The sequence below is a fragment of the Taudactylus pleione genome, unplaced genomic scaffold (genome assembly GCF_031769625.1).
Source record: "Taudactylus pleione unplaced genomic scaffold, aTauple2 ptg000313l, whole genome shotgun sequence".
Classification (NCBI taxonomy): domain Eukaryota; kingdom Metazoa; phylum Chordata; class Amphibia; order Anura; family Myobatrachidae; genus Taudactylus; species Taudactylus pleione.
In genome coordinates this window covers 99177-125087 of record NW_028284714.1, presented here as the reverse complement: position 1 = coordinate 125087, position 25911 = coordinate 99177, and the positions used below count along the sequence as shown (strand labels likewise).

General features: G+C 44.8%; 1 protein-coding gene across 1 annotated transcript in view; it reads right to left on the bottom strand.

Moving 5' to 3' along the window:
* Positions 1–25911, bottom strand: part of PC (pyruvate carboxylase) — a 525492-nt gene that overhangs the window by 420908 nt on the left and 78673 nt on the right. The window contains exons 5-6 of the mRNA XM_088442518.1: positions 16047–16192; positions 9531–9648 (exon numbers count right to left, since the gene is read on the bottom strand). Of these exons, the coding sequence (XP_088298644.1) occupies positions 9531–9648; positions 16047–16192 (264 nt within the window). The remainder of the gene's footprint in view (positions 1–9530; positions 9649–16046; positions 16193–25911) is intronic.

Below are 25911 nucleotides of genomic sequence, written 5' to 3'. Positions count from 1 at the left end.
TCATTAAATCACATTTGTGCTTTCCCAATAACCAATATGATGGCTACTACATAAACTCAGTCACAAATAAATGTTGTAATCGGCTCTGAAGTTATGCACCAGCTTGTGGTCAGCACGAGGCCACGGTGTGTAAATCAGAGATGACCCGCCATATTACTACACTGAGGAACCGCAGTTACTGCAGGCATTTACAGACATCTGGTTCCAAACAGTGGTTGACAAAGTTATAGGGACATTATGTATTCAAACACAGGATGCGCAGTAGTGTCTACATGAACCTGCAAACATTGCAGTCTCCATCAGGACCTGCTTATATTTATTTTTTCCCCATTTTAATTACTTCATTCTAATAAATAGACTTTTAAGTTTAGAAAATAAAGGCAGTAAAGTATTTAATGAACAGAACGATAAGAAATGTACATTATTAGTGGTCAATTTGTAACTGTAGGAACATTTTCAAGTACATGAATTCCCCAAGCACTTAAATCACAGGACCACGTTTGGAACTGAGGGCCTGATTCAGAGCCGCTCGTTCGCTCCGAGCGATGTTCGCACAACTGCGCATGCGTATGGGTCGTAATGCGCATGTGCCAACCAGTCATTGCGGTCGGAAATCGAGCACTCGCAAAATAGCGAGTGCCTGCTAACTTGAGTGACCGGATGAGGCGTTTGTGGGTGGTAACAGGGGAAGGTGCTTGAAAACGCGGAGTGGAGATCCGAACGCAGGCGTGCCAAACGGTCAAAACGGGCGTTTTAAGGGTGTGCATAATTAACAAAGCAGCGTCATCGACCACGTCACTTGGTTGTTTCTTAGCCTGAACTGTTCGCATGATTGCGGTAGGAAAATCTAACCACAAGCACTGCGAGCAGTTCAGACGCCTTTCGATGTACTTGATTAATCTAATAAATAGCGGAGATGACGTAGGATGCGAGCGGCCAGGGGGCGTCTTACAAAATAGCGAGCGCATGTTTCGTTCGCTCCCTCAGACAGAGGCGTCAACAGACAGCAAAGAGCGAGCGCTCAATTTAAATAGCAGGCCCCTTTTTCTGAACGAGCAAGCGCAAATAGCGTCCGGCTCTGAATCAGGCCCTGAGAGTGTTGGCAACTATGCACCTGTTTAAAGTCAATTTCTATGCTGCATCTCTCTCCGATTTAGAAGTGTAAACCTGGGATTAAACAGGTGTACTTAGTACCGTATATAGGTGTACAGCCATGGCCAAAAGTTTTGAGAATTACTAGTATTGGTTTTCAAAGTCTGCTGCTTCAGTTTTTATGATGGCAATTTGCATATACTCCAGAATGTCATGGAATGATCAGATGGATTGCAAAGTCCCTCTTTGCCATGACAATGAACTTAGGGCCCGATCCAGACCCGGTCGCAAGCGCTGATCGCTCGCAACCGGGTCGATGGTGGCGCATGCGCACGACGGAGCCGGCTAGCGACGGGCACTCCGTCGCTCCGGATCTCGCAACAAAGGGGGCGAGCTGTCGATGTTGAGAGACAGCTTGTCCCCTGTGGTGGGCGGGCCCCCATGCCCAAACGGAGGCGTTCCCATGAGAACGCGTGTTGTTTGGGGGCGGCCCCACTGACATCACGAGTGTTGTCAGTGGAGAGATTCCGGCTGTTAGAGCCGAAATCTCTCTGGGGCTTGCGGCCACTATACCCTACCACAAGGGTTTCGTTGCAAGCCCGATGGTCGCGATGGTCTTGACCGTGGCGACCATCATCATGGCCGCTCGCTGTAGCTGGTCACCCGCAGCTATGCGAGCGGCCAGGAGCCCATTCTAAAAAAAAAAAAAAAAAAAACCCGGCCCTGATTCAGAGCGAGCACTCTGTCAGAGCGACCGGGTCTGAATCAGGCCCTTAATCCGAAAAACAACATTTCCACTGCATTTCAGCTCTGCCACAAAAGGACCAGCTGACATGTCAGTGATTCTCTCGTTAACACAGGTGAGAGTGTTGATAAGGACAAGGCTGGAGATCTCACTGTCATGCTGCTTGAGTTAGAACAGCAGACTGGAAGCTTTAAAAGGAGGGTGGAACTTGAAATCATTGTTCTTCCTCTGTTAACCATGGTTACCTACAAAGAAAAAGGTGCAGTCATCATTGCTTTGCACAAAAAGGGCTTCACAGGCAAGGATATTGCTGCTAGTAAGATTGCACCTAAATCAACCATTTATCGGATCATCAAGAACTTCAAGGAGAGAGGTTCAATAGTTGTCAGGGTGACCATGAACGTCCAGGAAGAGCCAGGACAGTCTCCTAAAATTGATTCAGCTGCGGGATCGGGGCACCACCATTGCAGAGCTTGCTAAGGAATGGTAGCAGGCAGGTGCGAGTGCATCATGACACACAGTGAGGCGAAGACTTTTGGAGGATGGCCTAGTGTCAAGAAGGGCAGCAAAGAAGCCACTGTTCTTGGATATTTGGAAGAAGTTGCTCTTGGAGGATGTTTTGGTACCATTCTTTATTCATGGCTGTGTTCTTAGGCAAAATTGTGAGTGATCCCACTCCCTTGGCTGAGAAGCAACCCCACACATGAATGGTCTCAGGATGCTTTACTGTTAGCATGACACATGACTGATGGCATCGCTCACCTTTCCTTCTCCGGACAAGCGTTTTTCCAGATGCCCCAAACAATCTGAAAGGGGATTCATCAGAGAAAATAACTTTACCTCAGTCCTCAGCAGTCCAATCCCTGTACTTTTTGCAGAATATCAGCCTGTCCCTGATACTTATATATATTTGGCTCCTGAACACGAAAATGACTCCTGATTTTACATATCGCATCACTTTTTTCCTGCAAAACGTGTATTTATGAATAAGTAATTTTTTTCATATTCTTTAAAAGTAATAAATGTATTCTGCCTACATTTATTATAAAATATTGTCTTAAATGAATTCAGTCGGTAGTATAGAACGTTGCAATTGAGTTCTCGTCATAAAACTTCCCCCCGCCCAGAGCCAGATTAAGGTCCACATGGGCCTGGAGCTGAAATTTACAAAGGGCCTAAACCCCATAATGTCTAAAGGAACATTGCACACACACATATACTACAACTACAAGGTGAGCTGGTGATGGTGGAACCAAATACAACAGATGCAACACAGTTTTGCCCTGTGCCGGCTCATTTTAATCCCTGCCTACCACCACATACACACACACAGTACATATACAGTACACACCACTCATACAGTACAGTATACACACTAATTGATGCTACTCATCAAGTAGCCATCATAAACTAAACTGCTAAACTGAAGAAAGGCATTTTTACAGGCCCTGATATTAGAAATTTAATTAAAGATGAACATGTCGGGCGTGTAATGAATATTGTGGAACTTTCAGCGTGGACTTTGCCTACAAATTTTTAAATCACTTGTTTGAGCGATGTCAAGGATCCAAACTACAAAGAAATTGTCAGGGAAATGCTTAATAGTTACAGAAACCTTGGCTGCAATATGAATTTAAAGGTACATTTTTTGAATTCCCATATGGAGCATTTCCCGAATAAGACTACACTGAAGAACAGGGTGAACGGTTCCACCAAGACGTTAAAGAAGAATAAAGAAGAAACCAGGGTCGTTGGGACATCAGCATGATGGCTGACTACTGCTGCATGATACACAGAGACACAGAAAAAGCTTATAAGCGAAAAAACGAAGTTTGAAGACAAAGAAAAAAAAGATTAACAATTCTTGCAATAATTATAGTTTTGTTTCTATTATTGTTTTATTGTACTGTTACTTTATTATGTAATTAAGACAAAAACACAGTGATATCATCTACACTTCTTCGTATTTCACAATAAATGTCAAAAACAATTCAACTTCTTGTTTTTTTCTTAAAAATGTATGTAACCCCCTTATAGGTAAATGTGACGTGGTCATTTTTTTTTTTACTATACTTGATGTACACAGGAGAAGTATAATTAAGAATATAAAAGTTATTAAAAAAAGCTTTCAATATCTTATATTTCGCAGACCTGTACAATTAATAAATATGCACACACACAGTTGGTAAAATAATTTTGAACACATCAACATTTTTCTCAGTAAATATATTTTTAATGGGGCCATTGTAATAAAATTTCACCAAATGTCAGCAACGACCCATGCAATCCACACATGCAAATAAAGTAAACCATAGATGTCCATAAATTAAGTTATGAGTAATAATGTGAAATGACACAGGGAAAAACTATTGAACACATGAAGAAAGGGAGGTGCATGGCCTATAAAAAGGTGTCTCATTACCAATGGTGTCACACAAGAAACATCTCATGATGGGTAAAAGCAAAGAGCTCTCTCAAGACTTTCTCAACATTATTGTTTGCAAACATACTGATGGCATTGGTTGCAGAAAGATTTCTAAAATTCAGAATGTTCCAGTGAGCACTGTTGGGGCCATAATCCGGAAGTGGAAAGATCATCATTTCACCATAAACCAGCCATGATCAGGTGCTCCACGCAAGATTTCTGACAGAGGAGTGAAAATACCGGCATACTTCATATGGTTGAAGGAAGGATGAATGAAAAAAATCTACAGAGACATTCTTGATAAATATCAGCTGCCATCTACCAGGATGCTGAAGATGAAACGAGGGTGGACATTTCAGCAAGACAAATGGGGTCTTATGTGGGCAGGGTTTTTAGAAGTGCAGGTTTTTAGAAGTGATGTTACCCATAGCAACTAATTAGATTATACTTAACATTTATCTATTACCTTATAAAAGACAATAGCTAGAATCTGATTGGTTGCTATGAACGATATCTCCACTTCTAAAAACCCGCACTTTAGTTAATATACCCCAATGATCACAAACACACAGCCAAGCACACTAAATTGTTTTCAGACAAAGAAAATAAAGCTGCTAGAATGGCCCAGCCAATCACCTGACTTGAATCCAATTGAAAATCTATGGAAAGAACTAAAGATTGGGAGTTCATAGAAGAGGCCCACAGAACCTTCAAGATTTGAACACCGTTTGTGTGGAAGAATGGGCCAAAATCACACCTGAGCAATGCATGAGACTAGTTTGTCCATACAGGAGGCGTCTTGAAGCTGTCATTACTAAAAAAAAAAGGCTTTTGTACACAACAGGGCAGGATTAAGGGAGGGGCGCAACAGGGGTGAATGTCATGGGGCCCACACATAGAGGGCCCCCACAACAAGCGCAGGCAGGGGGGGTTTCTCAGTACCTAGAAACCCGCCCTGACAGACAAATGGTGAAGTGGGGGCGGGGCCAATTTAGCAAGCCCCGCCCCCTTATTACCAGCTAATTGCAGTATTACGACGCGAGGGAGCGGGGCCTAATGATGTGAGGTGCAGCATGAAAATTTAAGTGTTTGCATACTGGTTTATTGCGTACTGTATATATGTGTATGTATATACTGTATGTGTTATATCACATTCACAGTTTGAACGCAATATGTGTGTGTGTGTGTGTTTATGTTTAACACTCACAGTCGGGATCCTGATGGTCCAGACAACGGGATCCTGACAGGGTTAACATACAGACACTTCTTGGTCAGTATGCTAACCGTCCACCTCTCCCTACCATAACCTCTCCCCCCCAAGTGCCTGAACCCAACCTCCCCCTCCCAGCACCCTAAACCTAACACTCTCTCGTAGTAAGAAAAGAGAGAAGCTAGCTATATCCATAGTAGGATTTGGTTACTCCCTATAGGTCTCGCAGCTGACCCACACACGCCAGTATATTTAGTGAGCGCAAGGCAAACAGATTATAAACTCCTCCCGTAGTGCCTAACCCTGACCCTCCCCCCAACCCTGGTACTTCCCTTCGCCATCCCGGCGATCAGGATGCAGGTGCCGGGATTCTGACCGGGACTGTAATGTAAACGTCGGCATCCCGACCGCCGTGGTGCCGAACACATCCCATATTACAACCCCCAAGAAAATCCAGCGCTTGCCCCTGCCCACATAGGGTTGGTGTGAGCCTGCCGAAGCTCCATGTGGCTTGGTGGGGGCCCCCACAAGCCTTAATCCGGCCCTGGTACGAAGTATTAAATACATTTCAGTAAGTGTGTTCAATACATTTCCCTGTGCCAGTTCACATTATTACACAATTAATGGACATCTATGGGATAATTTATTTGCATGTGTGGATTGAATGGTGGGTGTGGGTGTGGGTGGGTGTGGGTGTGGGTGTGGGTGTGGGTGTGTGTGTGTGTGTGTGTGTGTATTAGGGGTGTGCACCGGCCACTTTTCGTGTTTTGTGTTTTGGTTTTGGATCTGGATCTTTCTTCGTGTTTTGGATCTGGATTGGTTTTGCCAAAACCACCCTTCCGTGTTTTGGGTTCTGGGTTTTGTGTTTTGGATCTGTATTTTTTTGAAAAAAAGCATAAAAACAGCTAAAATCACAGAATTTGTAGGTTTTTCTGCTCCTATGCTATTATTAACCTCAATAACCTTAATTTCCACTCATTTCCAGTCTATTCTGAATACCTCACACCTCACAATAGTGTTTTTATGTCCAAAAGGTTGCACCGAGGTAGCTGGATGACTATGCTAAGCGACACGAGTGGGCGGCACAAACACGCGACCCATCTAGGCGTGAAACTGCAGTGGCAGACAGGATGGCATTGAAAAACTAGGCCCCAAACTGTACATAATGCAAAGAAAAAAAAGAGGTGCAAGATGGAATTGTCCTTGGGCCCTCCCACCCACCCTTATGTTGTATAAACAGGACATGCACACTTTAACAAACCAATCATTTCAGCGCCAGGGTCTGCCACACAACTGTGGCTGAAATGATTGGTTCGTTTGGGCCCCCACAAAACAAGCTGGCAATTTATCTGTCCCTGCACAAACTGGCTCTACGGAGGCAAGATGTCATCCTCATCCTCCTCATCCACCGATTCCTCACCCTCTTCAGTGTGTACATCCTCATCCTCACAGAGTATTAATTCGTCCCTGCTGGAACCACAGGTCCCTCTGTATGTTCTGGAGGCTGGTCTCCCTGGAAGAGTTGATAATTCATTTTATGAACATCATCTTCTCCACATTTTGTGGAAGCAACCTCCTACGCCTTTCGCTGACAAGGTTCCCGGCTGCACTAAACACTCTTTCGGAGTACACACTGGAGGGGGGGCAACTCAGGTAAAATAGAGCCAGTTTGTACAGGGACCTCCAAATTGCTTCTTTTTCCTGCCAGTACAGGTACGGACTGTCTGACATGCCTACTTGGATGCTGTCACCGATGTAATCCTTTAACAGACAGACGCACGCTTGTCGCTGCTGCTTTGAGGATTCAAGTGCGGCTACAGCCCACACAATTCACAAAGACAGAAAAAAAAAAAGAATATTTTTATTGTTTGTGGAGCACACTGAGAGTTACACCACCCTTTAACAGACAGACGCACGCTTGTCGCTGCTGCTTTGAGGATGCAAGTGCGGCTACAGCCCACACAATTCACAAAGACAGAAAAAAGAAGAAGAATATTTTTATTGTTTGTGTAGCACACTTTGAGGGTGTCACCACCCTTTAACAGACAGACGCACGCTTGTCGCTGCTGCTTTAAGGATGCAGGTGCGGCTACAGCCCACACATTTCACAAAGACCGAAAAAAAAAGAACAATATTTTAATTGTTTGTGTAGCACACTTTGAGGGTGTCACCACCCTTTAACAGACAGACGCACGCTTGTCGCTGCTGCTTTAAGGATGCAGGTGCGGCTACAGCCCACACAATTCACATAGACAGAAAAAAGAAGAAGAATATTTTTATTGTTTGTGTAGCACACTTTGAGGGTGTCACCACCCTTTAACAGACAGACGCACGCTTGTCGCTGCTGCTTTGAGGATGCAGGTGGAATCTAGACGGGATTTGGAACCGAGGACACACTACCTCCATCAATTGTCTAAATCCCACTGCACTAATGTCGGATACCGGACGCACGTCTAACACCAACATAGCAGTCAAGGCCTCAGTTATACATTTTGCTTCAGGATGACTGCTGTCGTACTTCATCCTCATCGCTAGGGACTGTTGGAGGGTCAATTGTTTAGTAAAAGTAGTGATGTTCCTACTTCCTCTCTGGGATGATGAACAACTCCCAGCAGCAGCAACAGCACTAGGAGGAAGTGGTTCTTGATCTTTCCCTATTTTATTTTTATCGGAGAAAGTTTGGTCCTCCATTTATGTTATATTGATATATATACGTGCGGCTAAAGCGCACACAAACACAGAAAATATTTTTTTATTTTTGCTGGAGAGTAGTGCACTTTGGGGGTTACACCACCCTTTAAGAAATGAGCCAGCCGGCTCTTTACTTATGGGACACAGGCGCACGCTTGGCGCTGCTCCTTTGTTGATGCACGTGCAGCCACAGTGCACACAAGTCACAAACACAGAAAATATATATTTTTTTGGTTTGGAGTGTACTTTGGGGGTTACAGAACCCTTTAACGGTCAAGCCAGCCGGCCCTTTACTTATGACACAGGCGCACGCTTGGCACTACTTTGTTGATGCACGTGCGGCTACTGCGCACACAATTCACAAACACAGAAAATAATTTTTTTTTTGGTTTGGACTGGAGTGTACTTTGGGGGTTACAGCACCCTTTAACGGTCAAGCCAGCCGGCCCTTTACTTATGACACAGGCGCACGCTTGGCACTACTTTGTTGATGCACGTGCGGCTACTGCGCACACAATTCACAAACACAGAAAATATATTATTTTTTTAGCACTTGGGGGGAGCACCCCTGATGGACAGAGCACCCCCTGGACAACACTACAGCACCCCTTTAGGACTGGGACACTGCACAGGACTTTGGAGTGGACACAGCCCCTATGGAGAACTGACTGCACAACACAGACCAGCCAGCCCCTATGGACTTTGAAGTAGTGGACACAGCCCCTATTAACAACAGCAGCACAGCACAACACAGCCAGCCCCTATGGACTTTGAAGTAGTGGACAACAGCAGCACTACACTACACTACACAGCCCTAACTCCCACCCTCCCTCTTCACTGTCCACAGCCGAGTGAGAAAATGGCGCCGACGCGGGTACCTTATATAGGATCCAAAACCCGCGAGACTCGGAAGGCGGGATGATGACGTTTTGCCTCGATTTCAGATCCGAGTCAGGCGGGAAAAGTCGAGCCTGATTCGGATCGGACTCGGATCGGGGGGGCTCGGATTTCAGAAATCCGAACCCGCTCACCCCTAATATATATATATATATATATATATTTGTTGTATTATTTTTTTTTCACGCCACGAATCCACTGCGTGTCTAGCTCAGTGACTTGGATCATTTACATCAGCTTCAATAATCTGGTCTTCTGTCCACTGCTTCTTCTGAGTATGGCAAGGGGAGGGAGAGTGATGCATGGGAATGAGAATAACAAATAAAGTATACTAATGTATCACAATTTAATAAAAAATATCTCTAATAATAGTAATAATTTAAATATCTGAAGCATCTTATATTGTATCTAGAACTTCAACTTAAGCACAAACAGTTCTAAGAGAAAGGCGTTTTCATCACTGCACTCACCAAGTATCTGGACTTCTATATGACGGGGTTTTTCAATGAACTTCTCTACAAACAAGGCACCATTTCCAAAAGCTGAGAGGGCCTCAGAATACGCTCGGGTGTAGTTCTCCTCAAGCTCCTGCAGGAAAACAAGCACCGACATTACAAAATTCAGACCAATATCAAGACATGACACATTGTTCATGAAGGTAAAGAACAGGTCTTGTACATACAAAAACAGAAAACTCCATTTTAAAATAATTGTGAATGTCAACACTGAATTTTAAGGTTAGGGTTAGATGCAATTAGGCTCAGATTAGTGAAAATCCAACGTCGACATTAACAGCTTGTCGACAATAGGATGTTGACATTTTAAGTCTACAAAATATACCACAGCAAAAACTAACATACTGTATAGTGAAAGCAAGGAAGAAAGAGTGAGTAAAGGAAAAAAAATAAAAAATATACAGTATATTTAAAAAAGGGAAAGGGGTGGGGTGGGGGGGGGGGGGAATAGGAGTTTTCTACATACAACTACTAGAGTACCAAGATGATCTAAAAGGTCCTCACAGTAACTTACAAAGGAACATAAATCAGCTGTCTTAGGCAAGGCAGATCAGTGTTTCCAGGTATGGTTAGACTTTATTTCTTTAACAGTATTAGATTTTTTTCCCTAAGTGGCAATACACCTTTTAAAAAAAAAAAAAAAAAAAAAAAAAAAAAAAAGATTATAGCCAGCATCCAGCCAATTATTCACAGAATTTTATACTACAGGTATCTTCTCGCTAGTTCCTGCCATTATTCTCTATAACATGCAAGTGCTGCAATAGAGAGGTTTGTACCCTCTTATAGTGACCTAGTGTAGGTCCCCACCTGGGTGAGGTCACCTTGTCATGATAAACTGGCAATCATAATGTGAACAAAACATGCACCAAGATCATCATGTTCATTTCAAGTATTACATAGCAATATTACTACCTTATGGGATGGATCGTGGTCTACAAAATGTGTTGTGCTCTAGGGCACCAGCATTGTAATTCCAGATACACTCTTGCAGCACCACAGGGTCACTCAAGTACTCGCTCCATTATTAAAAAGACAAATTCCATTTTCAGCAATAAACTAAAGTTAAAAAAGTCATCCATGAATTAGAATTGTGGACGACTTCATTTACTCATGTACCCTAATTTTTATCATAATTTAAATCTCATTTTATCCTGCAATTCCAGTTAACGACCTCTACTTTGCATTTCAATTATGACACTGGTTTTACTCATTTGTTTTCCTGCTAGAAAATGATCATCCCCCTCAGCTCAAAAGATATCAAGTCAGGAAAATGATGTGGGCTCATATACATTAGTTTGGACTGTTTCTTTGTGTGATGTTATCCTACTTTTTTTTTTTTTTTACACTGTTGTTTTGGAAGTTTTACACTATATTGGCCAACACCTATTATGACTAGAGAAACAAAACGAGCCAAGGACAGGATAAATATACATGTATACTAGCACACACATGCATGCATGAGCAGACGTATGTCTCATATTATAAAATATATATATATTATATATATTTTACACACACGCATACATACACACAGGGCCGTTTCTAGGGGCAGGCGACCCGTGCAATCGCACGGGGCGCGCTGCCTCCTACCCCTGCTGTAGAAACAGCATGTTAACTGCCGGGCGCCCGCTGAGATTCAGTTACCAGCGGGAGCCCGGCAGAGCAGAGCAGTCGGAGACGGAGGCTCCGGCTTCCGGCTCCCACAATGTGCACTATGGGAGGACGTCATGACGTCTTTCCCATAGTGCAGAGAGAGGAGCAGCCGAGCGGAGCGGACGCCAGAGCTGGGGCCAGAGCGGGGCTGAAGGTAAGTGTTACTGTTTTTTTTTTTTTTTTTTGTGTGTGTGTGTGCAGGCAGCCTGGACAATACTTGGGGGGAGGCACTACTACTGGGGGAACTTCTGCTGGGGGAGCCACCACTACTGGGGGCACCTGGGCACAGCTACTAGGGACATTACTCTGGGGGCACTTCTACTGGGGGAGACACCACTACTGGGGGCACCCGGGCACTACTACTGGGGACATTACTCGGGGGGCACTTCTACTGGGGTTATTGCTTAGGAGGCATTACTCAGGGGCCAGGGGCACTTCTACTGGGGGCTTTTCTACTTGGGGCACTACTACAAAGGGAGCATTACTATTGGGGGCACTAATACAGGGGCATTAATACTGGGGAATTTATAAAGGGGACACTACTACAGGGGGCATTACTATTGGGGGCAATACAACTGGGGACACTACTACTGGGGCACTACAACAGGAACCATTACTATTGGGGGGCATTACTGATGGGGGCATGACTACAGGGGACATGACTACAGGGGGCACTACTAATGGGGGCTCTGCATAAGTTACACTACCACTGTGGGCACTGCATAAGGGGCATAAATACAGGGGACACTGCATATGGGGACAACTACAGGGGGCACTGCATAATGGGCACTTTTGCCTGAGAGCCAGTGGGGGGGAAGCCTAAGACCTGTCGGGATGGAATGGCAAGGGAGGGGGCTGGAATGGTAAGGGAGGGGAGAGAATGGTAAGGGAGGGGGCTGGAATGAAGTGTGTATTATGTGAATCATGTTTTTTCAATGTGTTTTATGTGGTTCTGGATTTAATAATGTATTTGAGGTGGATGTGGTTTTAAAACGTAGTTTATGTGCCTCTGGCTTTTCCAATATATTTTATGTGGAAGTGGTTTGTTGCAGTGTATTTTATGTGGATCTGGCTGGGCTCGCTCCCAACGCGACTAAAACCGGGTGTGATGCAAGGTCATACTTCTGCAAATGTCACACCACAGGCATGCACACAGAAATGCGGCGTGGGCTTGTGACAGCTAGGCGCGCGCATGCTGTCTATCTTTTATTTAGCTACATATATTTTTCAGCGCTTTGCCTCTGACAGGTTAGACACCCTTGTACTCAGTAGTCACGGTGGCTGTCATTCTGTTGTCTTTCTAGATCACGCTCCCTTACTGTGATACCACACCCCCTCACGATGACGCCACGCCCACTCCACAATATTACTGCTTCGAGGGGGGGGGGGGCGCATTTTGACTGCTCGCGCTGGGAGCCTCAGACCCTAGAAACTGCCCTGCATACACATATAAACTGTAGTCAAGTACATATGTATACACATAAAGGCATGCATACACATTTATACTGTATACAAGTACATATGTATACACAATACACATACACTCCTAATTGTACAAGGAAGATCCAGCCCTATATTGCAACTAAATAAACATACAACTTAATTGAGGGCAGTGTTTCAGCTGTTGACAGGGGCTCCTATTAATACTTCTGTAGCAGGAGCAGAATGTGACCTATTAAGTGGAATATGTGACATTTAAACCTTTCAGGAAGCAGAGAAGGGAGCTGGACCTTAAATGGTGGGTGTAGTATAGTATAAAAGGAGGGCGGAATGATGGGGAGTGGGGGCAGAATCACTATGAAGGGATAAAAATATTTATGACTAGGGAAATCCAACCAGCATTTATACTTATTTATCAGCTGGAAGGAACCTTTAAGTCATCATTAACTTACTACTAATAATATGCATACAGTGCATCTGGAAAGTATTCACAGCGCTTCACTTTTTCCACAGTTTGTTATATTACAGCCTTATTCCAAAATGGAATACATTCATTTTTGTCCTCAACATTCTACACACAATACCCCATAATGACAACAAAGTTTTTTTGAGATTTTTACAAATTTAATTAAGAAAAAAAAACTAAAGATATCACATGTACATAAGTATTCACAGCCTTTGCCATGAAGCTCAAAATTGAGCTCAGGTGCATCTTGTTTCCACTGATCAATTAAGCTGTAGGAACATCTGAAGGATGGAGTCTACCTGTGGTAAATTCAGTTGTTGGAACATGATTTTGAAAGGCATACACCTGTCTATATAAGGTTCCACACTTGGCAGTGCATGTCAGAGCACAAACCAAGCATGAAGTCCAAGGAATTGTCTGTAGACCTCCGAGACAGGATTGTCTTGAGGCACAAATATGGGGAAGGGTACAGAAAAATATCTGCTGCTTTGAAGGTCCCAATGAGCACAGTGGCCTCCATCATCCATTAATGGAAGAAGTTCGTAACCACCAGGACTCTTTCTAGAGTTGGCCGGCCGTCTAAACTGAGCAATCAGGGAAGAAGGGCCCTAGTCAGGGAGGTGACCAAGACCCCGATGGTCACTCTGTCAGAACTACAGCATTCCTCTGTGGAGAGAGGAGAACCTTCCAGATGGACAACCATCTATGCAGCAATCCACCAATCAGGTCTGTATTGCAGAGTGGCCAGACGGAAGCCACTCCTTAGTAAAATGCACATGGCAGCCCGCCTGGAGTTTGCCAAAATGCACCTGAAGGACTCTCAGACCATGAGAAATGAAATTCTCTGGTCTGATGAGACAAAGATTGAACTCTTTGGCGTGAATGCTAGGCATTATGTTTGGAGGAAACCAGGCACCGCTCATCACCAGGCCAATACCATCCCTACAGTGAAGCATGTTGGTGGCAGCATCATGCTGTGGGGATGTTTTTCAGTGGCAGGAACTGGGAGACTAGTCAGGATAGAGGGAAAGATGAATGCAGAAATGTACAGAGACATCCTGGATGAAAACCTGCTCCAGAGTGCTCTTGACCTCAGACTGGGACGACTGTTCATCTTTCAGCAGGACAACGACCCTAAGCACACAGCCAAGATATCAAAGGAGTGGCTTCAGGACAACTCTGTGAATGTCCTTGAGTGGCCCAGACTTGAATCCGATTGAACATCTCTGGAGAGATCTGAAAATGACTGTACACCGACGCTTCCCATCCAACATGATGGAGCTTAAGAGGTGCTGCAAAGAGGAATGGGCAAAACTACCCAAAGATAGGTGGGCCATCATATTCAAAAAGACCTGAGGCTGTAATTGCTGCCAAGGTGCATCAACAAAGTATTGAGCAAAGGCTGTGAATACTTATGCACATGTGATTTCTTAGTTTTTTTTTTTTTTTTTTAAATTAAATTAGCAAAAATCTAAAAAATACTTTTTACACGTTGTCATTATGGTGTATTGTGTGTGGAATTTTGAGGACAAAATTGAAATTATTCCATTTTGGAATAAGGCTGTAACATAACAAAATGTGGAAAAAGAGAAGCACTGTTAATTCTTTCCGGATGCACTGTATGAACACTATTGGAAAAAGATTTATGGAAATCAGCGACAAATGAAGCAAAGAGAAATGAAGTGGAAGAGACGTTCTAGCACAGCAAGCTGGTGAGAGATGAAAGAACCAGTCCACATAGTAAACACCCTTCATAATTACAGATTCATTGTGTACCATACGCTGCAACACAATCAGAGAAGTTGGCTAGTCATAAACACACAGTAAATAGATGGAATGTCATTGGTTGCTACAGTTTGGTGAGTGGAACATTTGGCTATTGCTTGTTAAACATGACCTTTGTATAACAGAGTTTAGCTTTAAGAACTTGTCTACACATATTTAGAGCCCTAAGTCATTACCTCAAGCAGAGCATAATTACTAATAAAAACGCAAACAAGTATTGTTATTGGGATGTGATTTCCGCCACAGCTGAGTTTTGTGGTCGTCTTCTTAGCTCAGGACCATTAAGTCTTGCACACAACAGGCAACCTGGTAGTGTTTTATCTGTAGTCACTACATGATGGATTACTGCGAGACTGCCTGTATGTTCATAACAATCATTGATCTGTATGGTAAGTGTATCCTCCATCTTGATGCGCTTGAAGCACGTTGAAAAAGCATAAATGATTTCCATGATGTAATAATCCATGTGGTGAACACAGCTAACGATAATAGGTAAATGCTGTGTATCTCACCATACAGTGTACTCAGCAGTTTACAGCATACTAGACAAACAAAATGGGATACAGCAGCAAATTTGACACAAAAATGAATGAAAACCCTACAAGAGCTTATAGTCTAATGATGCAGGTGGATAAAATAGCAAACATTCAGATGTGTATAATAGTCATGATTGATCTTTTGAATAGTGCCAGTACCTTGATCTATCCGATCATTAATCTCATTTGCTTCATACAGACTACTGTGTAGCAGCAGCAGCAAAGTGGGCAGCGTACCATTAGAATCAACATTTTAAACAAATAGATAAGTAAATAAAAAAAAAGACTTCTGTATTAAATGTCTAATGCATGGGTAGGAAACGTGCGGCACTCCAGCTGCTGTGGAAATACACATCCCAGCATGCCCTGCTGCAGTTCTGTTAGGGCATGTTAAACTGTATCGGGGAATGCTGGGATGTCTAGTTCCATAGCAGCTGGAGTCCCACATGTTGCTTACTCATAGTTTACTAACAGGTGGTAATTTTTTTAATTTTGCAGAATGCAGAGTTTAGCTTTAACAGCTGGATCAACAAGGGGGCGCGCATAGGCGATGCATCTTTTGTACGTACTGTGACCTTAGAAATGCCATACCTCATAGCTCCGTACCACTCGCATACCTCGTCCACCACCTCCATATGCGGCTTTGAAGATTATCGGGAATCCATATTTGTTGGAAAACTCCTTGGCCTCTGTTAAACAACTAATAGGAGCATCTGTACCTGGAACAACTGGAACACCTGAGCAGAGAAGAACGTAGAATAAGAATAAGGGTTGTGTCACACAGGAGACCTGAAAACACTTCTAAGTATTTGCTCTGTGGGACAAGGGATTATAGTCATCCATTCATTTCCATATGCCAGCACGGCGCACTTCAGCACAATGAATGCTAGCATTTTTCTAGCAGGAAACTCAAAACAGAAATGTATTCAAGATTTTCCAGAACTGAGCGAAGAGAATTATTCTATTGTATTACTGTATAACAGGTGTAAAAACACAACCATCTTACTTGTCTAAATAAGACATTTTAAAAACATCAGCAAGCACATAAAAAGATGTTGTGAAAAAAAAATGTGTATAGTAAAATCCCACCCCATATACATTAATCCACCATATGCTACCAGTCCACTTCAAAAACACCCAATTTGTGCACAACCTGATGCAAAATGAGGCAGACTGTGTAACCCCACACTAAATGTTCTACACATTTTAAAAATATGCTAACCAGCCAAAGGGCCTGATTCAGAGCCGGACGCTATTTGCGCTCGCTCGTTCAGAAAATAGGGGTGGCTATTCAAATGAACCGTTCGCTCTTTGCGGTCTGTTCACGCCTCTATGTCTGAACGAGCAAACAAAACTTGCGGTTGTTTTTTTAAAAATACGCCCCCTGGCCGCTCGCATCCTACGTCATGTCCGCTATTTATTAGATTAATCGAGTACATCGACCAGGGTATGAACTGCTCACTATTCTTGTGGTTGGTTTTTGCTACCACAATCATGCGAGCAGTTCTGGCTATAAAATAACCCAGTGACGTGGTCAATGACGCTGCTGTATTAATTATGCACACCCTTAAAACGCCCGTTTTGACCTTTAAGCACGCCTGCGTTCGGATCTCCACTCCCCGTTTTCAAGCACCTTCCCGTTACCACCCACATACGCCTCTTTCTGTCACTCAAAATAGCAGGCATTCGCTATTTAGCGAACAAACGATTCTCGGCCGCACTGACTGGTTCGCGCATGCGTATTACGATCCGTACGCATGTGCAGTTGGGCAAACATCGCTCGGAGCGAACGAGCGGCCGCTTACAAGCGGCTCTGAATCAGGCCCAAAGTCTCTACTCCGCCAGCCTTGCCACCTGTGTTTGCTATGATGCACCAGCATTTCTTTGTTGCTTCAGCACAGATCCATCAAGTATTGAGGACAAGTTGTATTAAATCATTTAGTTGAGGGATGTCTATTCAGCAAGCTTGACAGCTATAATTGTTCTTTGAACAGTAGTTGACCCAATGTTTCTTGAGATCATAAAAATGTTGCTGTTACTAAAATTGATTCTACCAAATATTACCAGTTTAAATTGATGCAAGTATTGCATTTAGCAATTACTTTCGTGCAATGACTACAATTAGCAGTACACTGCTTAATGGAAGGCTTAATGCATGCAATCCTTATGGATACTAAAACAAACTCATAAATCATCACTTATGCATTTGTTTCATCTGACATAGAAACAGCACTGTCCCTCTGCACTACATACCAATCATGTAAATGGATTACTCATATCTCCCAACTCTCCCCTCTCGGTAGGACAGTTCCGATGCGAGGGTTCTGTTCCTCCCATGGAGAGGCCTGTTCCATGGTGAGGAAGTTAGGTCGTGTGTCCCGGTCATTGCTGCTCTGCGTGCCAGATGTATACGCTACCGCTGTGTGTCGCATTAATGGGTGTTTGAAACCGAGGTGTTTAAGGGGAAGCCTCGGGCAGTTCTCATGGCACATCTCTATCATGTAGGGAATGGAGGATGTCTGGGCAGTGCCCCAAATGGGATAGACTTACTCCTGCAGTCTAAAGCCGCATACACACTAGACTATGTGTGTATGCGTCTATATCGTCATCGGCGGGCCCGGCATCTGCAAGTGTATACACACTTGGCGATGCCGACTAGCAACGGACAATGGTTGAGTGGGGCCATGCTGCATTCAGAAACAATGTGCTTATGGCTGCATATATAGACACACCTAAATACCAGCTGTTACACAAAGAAACACTAAAACACCTTTGCACTGATACTATAGGTGAAGGTTGCGGTTACAGTCTGTTAGACTGAGAGACTTCCTATATATAAAAAGGAGAGTACTTATACCTCTACAAACTATGACAAATTATGTGTGGACACAGTAAATATCCATTGTTTATATGCTGAAATTAGTGGGAATTATAAGATCCTCCTCCTTCAACTACCTAATTAAGTGGAACCATGTGATGTTTTAAGATTATCTTGTTGACCGGTCAATGGATTGTATGGGATAATAAATGTGTATATAATTTTCATTTGTGACTACTTCTATGCCAACCTTCACCTATAGTATCAGCGCAAAGTCGTTTTAGATTTTTTCTCTAGTGCAGACAATTGATAATAAATATAAAAAAAAATGTCAAAAAATATAACACATTTTAACCCTTCACTGTTTATTATACATGTACTTCACTTTTTTATTCTCATTCTTTATATGCAGCTGTGCCTGCTCTTAACTATCTCTTTTACACTGCACTTTTCTTACTATGGCGGTGACCTGGGGTGGCTTAGCTGGGCCAGTTTGGGGGTGCCCTGCACTCTGGATTTGAATCCTAGTATGTTAGGGACCTACCCTAAAGAGGTTACCTGGATATGGTGGGTGGGCCCATAACTTTGGCCAAGATTTGTGCACCTGAGATTTGTCTGTTCTTGTACCTGCAATTAGTCTCATCAGGTAGCACCTCCCAATATATTATATAATATATATATATTCAGGGTGTGCAGTCCAGAAATCTTTCCCATAAAAAAATATAAACCTAAATAAATTTCAATTGCCTGAGGAAGTGACTGGATGCAGTGAAACACGTCACAACTTAAGGGAGATTTTTCTTTTTATGCTTTATTTTTGGGAATATCAATTATGTGCTATGGTTTTTAAATATATTTGGTTTTAAAAAAAAATGTAAATAATTTATGTAAGCGTTTCATCAATTATTATTGTCTACACATAAGAAAAAAAAAATTAAGCAATTTGTTCATCCAGGACAGTAGTGTATGTTTTTTATGCCATTAATAAAAATGTACTATTTACATTTATACTTGGTCACTCATTTGGTCATTCCAGCTTTATACTATAGCTCACTATGTGAGCAAAAACAAGAGATATGGTAAGAACTTACCTTTGTTATCTCTGTTTCTACGAAGTCCATAGGGTCCACAGGGTTGACCTTGGGGTATAGGTTGGGAACCAAATCCGGGCACCACGCAGTTAAAGCTTTTAGCTCCCAGGATGCACTTGGGTCCACTCTCCCTATAACCCCGCCCCCCAGCCAGAGGCACCTCAGATTGTAAGTAGCCAAAGGCCGGAGGAGGAGAGAAAAAGAGAGAGAAAACTGGAACACTCTAGAACCATACTCACAGAAAAGGAGACGGGAAGCCGGTGACCAGTAACACAGCCCATATGAAGCCAGGTGCGTCAGGGCGGCGCCCTGTGGACCCTATGGACTTCGTAGAAACAGAGATAACAAAGGTAAGTTCTTACCATATCTCTTGTTTTCTACTTCAGGGTCCATAGGGGGTCCACAGGGTTGACCTTGGGGATGTCCCAAAGCAGTTCAACCAAGGGTGGGGACGCTCCTGTGCTGAGAGGAGAATCCGTCACCAAAAAGGAAGCATCCTGAGAGGCAAAGGAAACCAATGCCTAGAACCTTAAAAAGGTATGGACAGAAGACCACGTGGACACCTAGTAAGGCAAAACAGCCGAGGCGCCACGACGAGCCGCCCACGAGGGTTACACGGCCCGAGAAAAAAACAAGCCTCAACGACAGAAATGCCCACCCATGGGTAGGCCCCTGAGGAAGACATACGAGGCCATCCAGTCAACATTTCATTATAGGCCGGCCATCGTTTCCTGTTAAAACCAGAAACCGCAGACCACCAATAAGGAGTCCGCTTACCATAAGGAACTTGAACGGATCACATAAAGCCAAAGAGGCCGGACCACAGTCCATGAGGCCACAACAGCCGAGAGGACTGGGAACTGAATGGCCATACCATAAGTTCCAGAATAATATGGAACCTAAAAACCACTTTAAGAAGAAACACAGGGCGAGAGCAACTCACACCCTGACATGATGCCCTCCAGAAGAGGGAGCCACATGAGAACGCTCCCCATTCAGACACTCTCCTGGTTGATTTAAACACCCTGAGAGAGAGAGAGAGAGCTTAAACAATAGACCATGTAATGGCTATCACAACCAGCGGTTCCATTGACTGTCCCCGGAGGGAACAAAGAACCACTACTAACTCCCCAGGAGTCCCTAGGGAGGACAAGTGGAGACATAATCCAGAAAACACTCCAAAGGATGAACTGGATATCAGAGCGGAGCAATTCCATATCTTAACCATACCGACAGTGTAGAGATCCGCACTGTCAGGAAGGCCAGGCCAAGGGTGAAACCCAAGCCAGCTGGAAGGAATGCCAGAATATCTGGAAATCCTGGACACCGGAGGATCGTATCGACAGGTACGATACCATAAGAATTATGTATGCCACAGTCCGTGGCAGATCCCAGCAAAGTCTGGCCTATCTGCTCTAAACATCTCAATGAAGACAGAGCCAGGGAAGCCCGAGGACCACAGTAGGGGCGCAGTTAAAGACAAGCGATCCAGATCCAGGGAAAAACAAGGACCCTGAGACAACAGGTCCAGATAGTGAAGCAGTAGGAACGGAGCATCGAGGAGGAGACTCCGAAAATCTTAGTACCAGTGATGTCTGGGACGACCTGGAGCCCCCAGAAGGAAAGCCCCTCCGTCTCGAATTAAACTTCCGAAGACCTCGAGGAAGAAGGGAGACCGGAGGACACAGGTACACAAAGTGGAAGGACCACTTCACTGACAAAGAGTCACTGAAGGTAGCTTCAGTACTCCTAGAGCTGGACTGTAACACCGGTAATGTGTGATCGAGTCAGAAGGCCATGGGGATCAATCCCCTCAGGGAGGCCCCCTCTGCTCACCAGGAGTTGAAACCTCTCTTGGAGAAGAGACTAGTCCCCGGGATGCACGCCGTGACGGCTGAGGAAGCCCGCTTCCCAATGGAGAGCTCCGGGAATAAACACCGCAGAGTTGGCCAGGAGAAGACCCTTGGACTATGTCAGAATGGGTGACATTCCTAACATTGCCACCCAACTACCAGTGTTGCCTAGATGGAAGCCACTGTTGTGACACTGTCGGACTGAACCTATTCAGGTTAACCGTGACAAATGGGTTAGGCCAGAGTGAAAGTCCAAGACAGCTTAAAGTATCAACAAGTTAAGTGGCAGGGCAGAAGCGACAGACGTCCAACTGCCCCGAAATGAATGCGGACCAGACACTGTCTTTAGCAAAGAACACCCTGGACGAGATGGCCATAGCCACCCGGACAGAGACCAACTCGCCTCCGTAGAAAGTATCATGGTTCGAACAGCGATCCGATGGAAAAAACTCGATCCATCTGGACGGGAGTCAATTATGGCAAGGCCTGGAATGGAACTGATCACATTCCACCCTACCAAAAGGTACACACTCTAGTAGACCGCGCATCACAAAGAGTAATGACATATGTCGACTGCGTAGATATCCGCACACTCGAAGTTGAAGAGTGGAGATCTTGTCTTACGCCAGAAAAATTCTCAGATTCTGAGAATCCAGCAGTGCTCCCAGATGAAGAAAACCCTGTGAGGGATGCAGGGAGGACTTTTCTGTGACGAGAAGAAGCCCCGGTTATCCTGACCTAGCGGTAAAGTACCTTGGTGATCCTGCTAAAAGTAGGAGACCGTCCAGAGAAAGGAGCATTCGGATACACTGAACAGGTGAACTGTCAGAAAATCCATAAAGCTGGTAAACCCCGGTGGAGTTGAGGACAGCCCCAAAAGGCAGAGCCCGAAACTTACAAGTGTTGCTGTGGCACAGCAAACCTGAACCCATGCTGATGAGAGGGCTCTGTATGTACCCGTAGGTACGTATCCTGAATACTCGGATATACCATAAAATCCCCAGGTTCCAAACATCGGATGATGGAGCATGGACGATTCCACCTGAGTCAAGGCACCGTTGGAATCTGATTCAGGGATTTGAGACAGAGTATAGGCAAAGGAGGACCAGTCGGTCACCGCCCCAAAAAGAAAGTAGAACAACCAGTCCCTCACTGAGATAGTGAGGTTGGCCGAAATAGCTCTGCTTACCACAAAGACTGTATAGCTTTCTGGGATTGTAAGGCCCTGATCAGTTCTGAAGAAGGGCCCGTGTAACAATGCCTGTGAGGAGGCTGCATGAGCAATGAGAGGCCGTTGAGAATCAGTACCTCACTCTGGAAATTCCCCAGATGTAGACCTGTCCCGTCAGGCTGAGGGTATATCCTCAGGTGTAGAAACAGGGTCGTCCGGAAGTCCAGGACTGCTCGGTACTGGATACGGCGGCCCCCGTGGAGGCCGACAGCCTAGGAAAAAACAGGCCTTTAGGCTGACCCTGAGGACAAAAAGACTTAACAGAGTTAGTCCGAATGTAGTGGGAGTAGCTAAAGACGGTATCTCCCCATTAGTGATACTGCCAATGATGCAACGATCTTGTCAAGGTCAGGACCAAACAAGAACTTCCCCCTGGAAGGAGTGTGCACCTCTGCTTTCCCATAACGCAGCCATAGGGTACTGCGGCGGATACAGACGCCGCCGAAACCCTGAAAGTTAGAAGACCGGCATCCCATGAGGTAATCCCACATATGACCACTGCATATTTTGTGAGCGGCAAAAAGATATTTGAACCTCAGACGTGTTGGAGGGGAAAAACGTCACAAAAGCATCACCATGCGATGGCCATGGTAGGACGGGCAACAGGCCCTGAAAACTTGAGTACATTGATTTCAGGCAAAGTTACCACCTACGGATCCGTAAAATTCGTCCAGGCCGGGATGGGAGGCGTATTAATGCCTGTAACCCGATGATTAACATACAAATCCATCCCAGAAGGGGATTTCCATTACTTGTGAGGACCCTCAGGGAATGGGAAACAGGAGGCCTTTGTGACTCCTCGTATCTGGGGACAGCCAGACTCCCGCTATGAGATCCACCCGCTGGGCAGAAAACGGGAGATGTATGATACTGGTGCAGGATCGACATTCTCTATATCCAGAATGAGCCTGGCTACCAGCCCCAAAGCAGGGATAATAATACTTGAGATCGGCTCCCCCCCATGTGAGAGGGAAAGAGCCGAATATACCATCCAGTTCACGGCAGAGCCACTGGTCAGTAACCACAGGGCGTATATCACGCCAATTAGTATTTCGTATAAAACGACATCCACCAGGGTGGCCGTTGTGGTAATCCCTGCAAGGGGAATGACAGACCGATGTGGTATCGGAGGTAATTCATGTACTGTGAAAAACCCCGGCAGGGAGCGATAGTCTGTGACACAGGGGTAAATTGCAAGAAATTGCGAGATACCCCGAGTTCAAAAGGGCAGTATGGTGAAGTAACTCCCAGCGAGTGACGACAATGGGGCCCGCCCGGCGATCCTCAAAGGAGAGGATCCTGAGAAACAACGCCCTTTAAGGGGGTCGTGCAAGGGGCCCGGCACCAGATGGTGCCGCATACGTAAACCTTTCTGAGTTAAAATCCTCCGCACTAATTCCTGCAGGCTATGACTTGCAGGATAGCAATAATGGGTGCAGTATCGTGTGCAATCTCCTGGTCAGATATATCTGACTATCTTGACGGAAATATTAAGCAGCGCCATACCGGTCCTGACTGACGCGAAGATTAGCTGCAGGAACCCATTATCAGCGTACGCAACTCACAGTTCCATCTAAAATATGGCAACGTGCAGCACGCAACAGTATGTGACAAACCTCACAGATATTAACAAATATATATATGTGAGGTCTCAGAACCACCCCAGGTACACCTGTATTAGGGCAGATAAAGAAAAGGGATAGATATACACTGACAGGTGAGAGAAAAAGCAGAGTCAGCACTAGCATAAGTCACATACAATGCAGAAAAATATATATACATACATAAGCATGACATATAATATACTGCACAATGTCGCTACATTCAACTGCCCAGATTCAGTGTCTGGGAAGGCTATAGCGCTGTGTACACTCACCCAAAATGGCCAGGTACGCAGGGGGACTGGGCTCACTGACATCCTAAGAGTTCTGCAGCACCACAGAGAGAAAATGGCCGCTGGAGACCTCAGAAGAAGCGTGGCCCGCGGAGGAAGCAGCTCAGCGACGCCAGACTGTATTATTGAAAGGCGCGCTGAGCTGAGGGGAGGAGCCGCTAGACAGGGAAGGCTTCCTCCCCTGGCTAGCAATTAACCCCCCGGGATGCCGGCTCCCGCTGCCGCTATAATCCCTGGTGGGCTGTGGACACGCGGGGTATGCCTCCATGGAGGGGGAGCCCGCCGCCACCGCTAGCGCCTCCGGTCTGTCCCCAGAGACCGGAGGCATAAGGCTGCATGTACACGCGGGTCACCGCAAGCGGTGACCACGCGACTTACCTGTCCCCGTCGATCCGGCAGCAGCCCAGGGATTCCTCCAGAGCCCGGCTAGTACAGACTCTGGGGTCCCGCTGCGATCCCCAGATCTGTACTGGCGTCGCAGCGCCGGCGGGGTGTAGGAGCGGCAGCTCAGACGTCCATTGGACAGTCTGATGCTGCCGCTCTGAAGAGTAGTAAAAAAATAATAAAATAAAACTCTTTTAAGCTTAGGGGCTGCTAAGCAGCCCCCCTGCAGTAACGGTGACCCGACTCCGGCCGGGCACCAACTTAAACTGAGGTGCCTCTGGCTGGGGGGCGGGGTTATAGGGAGAGTGGACCCAAGTGCATCCTGGGAGCTAAAAGCTTTAACTGCGTGGTGCCCGGATTTGGTTCCCAACCTATACCCCAAGGTCAACCCTGTGGACCCCCTATGGACCCTGAAGTAGAAAGGTTGATTATATTCGGGTGATGTGGAGACAATTATCAGGACAGTCCCAGAACACTGTATAGCTCTCCTTTTAGGACAGTATGGAGCAGTCTAGTTACAGCACTGTGTCAAATACACATTTATCAGAGTATAAACAAGATTATTACTATAGCCTCCTCCAGCGCAGGAGATATTTCTCTTTTTTTCCTACATCTCTATCATGACATGGACACGCCAAGGGTCCATACATTTTACCTCTCCGTTCTCTCTACTACGATCTAGGAAAGTCTAGTTACCAGACTAGGGGAACAGTTCTTTTCTGAATGACCATTGTCACAATGCTAGAACTTCCAGCTGCCTAAGCTTCATGTCCTTTTCTACCTCGCTGGAAAATAGGTTGCTCTCATCATCTCCTCTGTGTGATCCTACTGAGCTCTCGCCCTCACCCTACTTTCACACATTGGTTTTAAGAACATTTTCTGTTCCAATGCACTGCATTACAAAGAAAAAATAAGATTTACACTATCCCTGACACTAAGTGGGTACTTATATATTTTGTGCTATCTTTATGTCTTTGTCGTATTACAAACTGTGATATTTGAATTGTTTTAACAACATCTCTGTTGTGTTGTACAATGATTTGTATGTAATTCAGATGTATATTTTTTTTTCTGCCAACCTGTCAATAAAAATTGTTTAAATAAAAAAAGGAAGATAATAAATCTGTAAGCCTGCTGTTTGTTTCTCTTTCTTCCATTATCTAACTAAAGTTTTTTTTTCCCAAA